The sequence below is a fragment of the Arachis duranensis genome, chromosome 3, assembly GCF_000817695.3.
Source record: "Arachis duranensis cultivar V14167 chromosome 3, aradu.V14167.gnm2.J7QH, whole genome shotgun sequence".
Taxonomy (NCBI): Eukaryota; Viridiplantae; Streptophyta; class Magnoliopsida; order Fabales; family Fabaceae; genus Arachis; species Arachis duranensis.
In genome coordinates, this window is record NC_029774.3 from 114,246,599 (window position 1) to 114,246,971 (window position 373).

General features: G+C 38.6%; 1 protein-coding gene across 1 annotated transcript in view; it reads right to left on the reverse strand.

Moving 5' to 3' along the window:
• LOC107480319 (uncharacterized) overlaps positions 1-318 on the reverse strand; it is a 2,128-nt gene extending 1,810 nt beyond the window's left edge. Inside the window, exons 1-2 of the mRNA XM_052258434.1 lie at positions 196-318; positions 28-108 (exon numbers count right to left, since the gene is read on the reverse strand). Of these exons, the coding sequence (XP_052114394.1) occupies positions 28-108; positions 196-318 (204 nt within the window). The remainder of the gene's footprint in view (positions 1-27; positions 109-195) is intronic.
• Positions 319-373: the final 55 nt, after the last annotated feature.

The following is a 373-nucleotide window of genomic DNA, read 5'->3' on the forward strand; positions in this document are numbered from 1 at the left end:
AATACAGAAGTGAAGAGACAAACACACCTTAATGAGTTCAGCAATCATTACAATCTTATTAATAGCTTTGCCCATTGCTTTAAGAGAAATTTCTTCAGACCCTTTCTCCTGCATGCTAAAAAAAATGAAATGCAGAAAACACAAAAGAGAAGATATTTGAGATGAAATTGAGATGCATGAATGATAATAGAATACCTGGAGGAGAGTGGTGGCATAGGTGATATAATTGCGCATCCTACCTTGAGTTGTAATGCGTATATCGTTGTCGTTTATAGGACTCTCCGTCTTGGGCTTCTCCACCCTCTGATACCTATCCATCTGTTATCAAACTTGGAAATGAGCCACAATAGATAGAGGACTCGGAGGAGGAAGA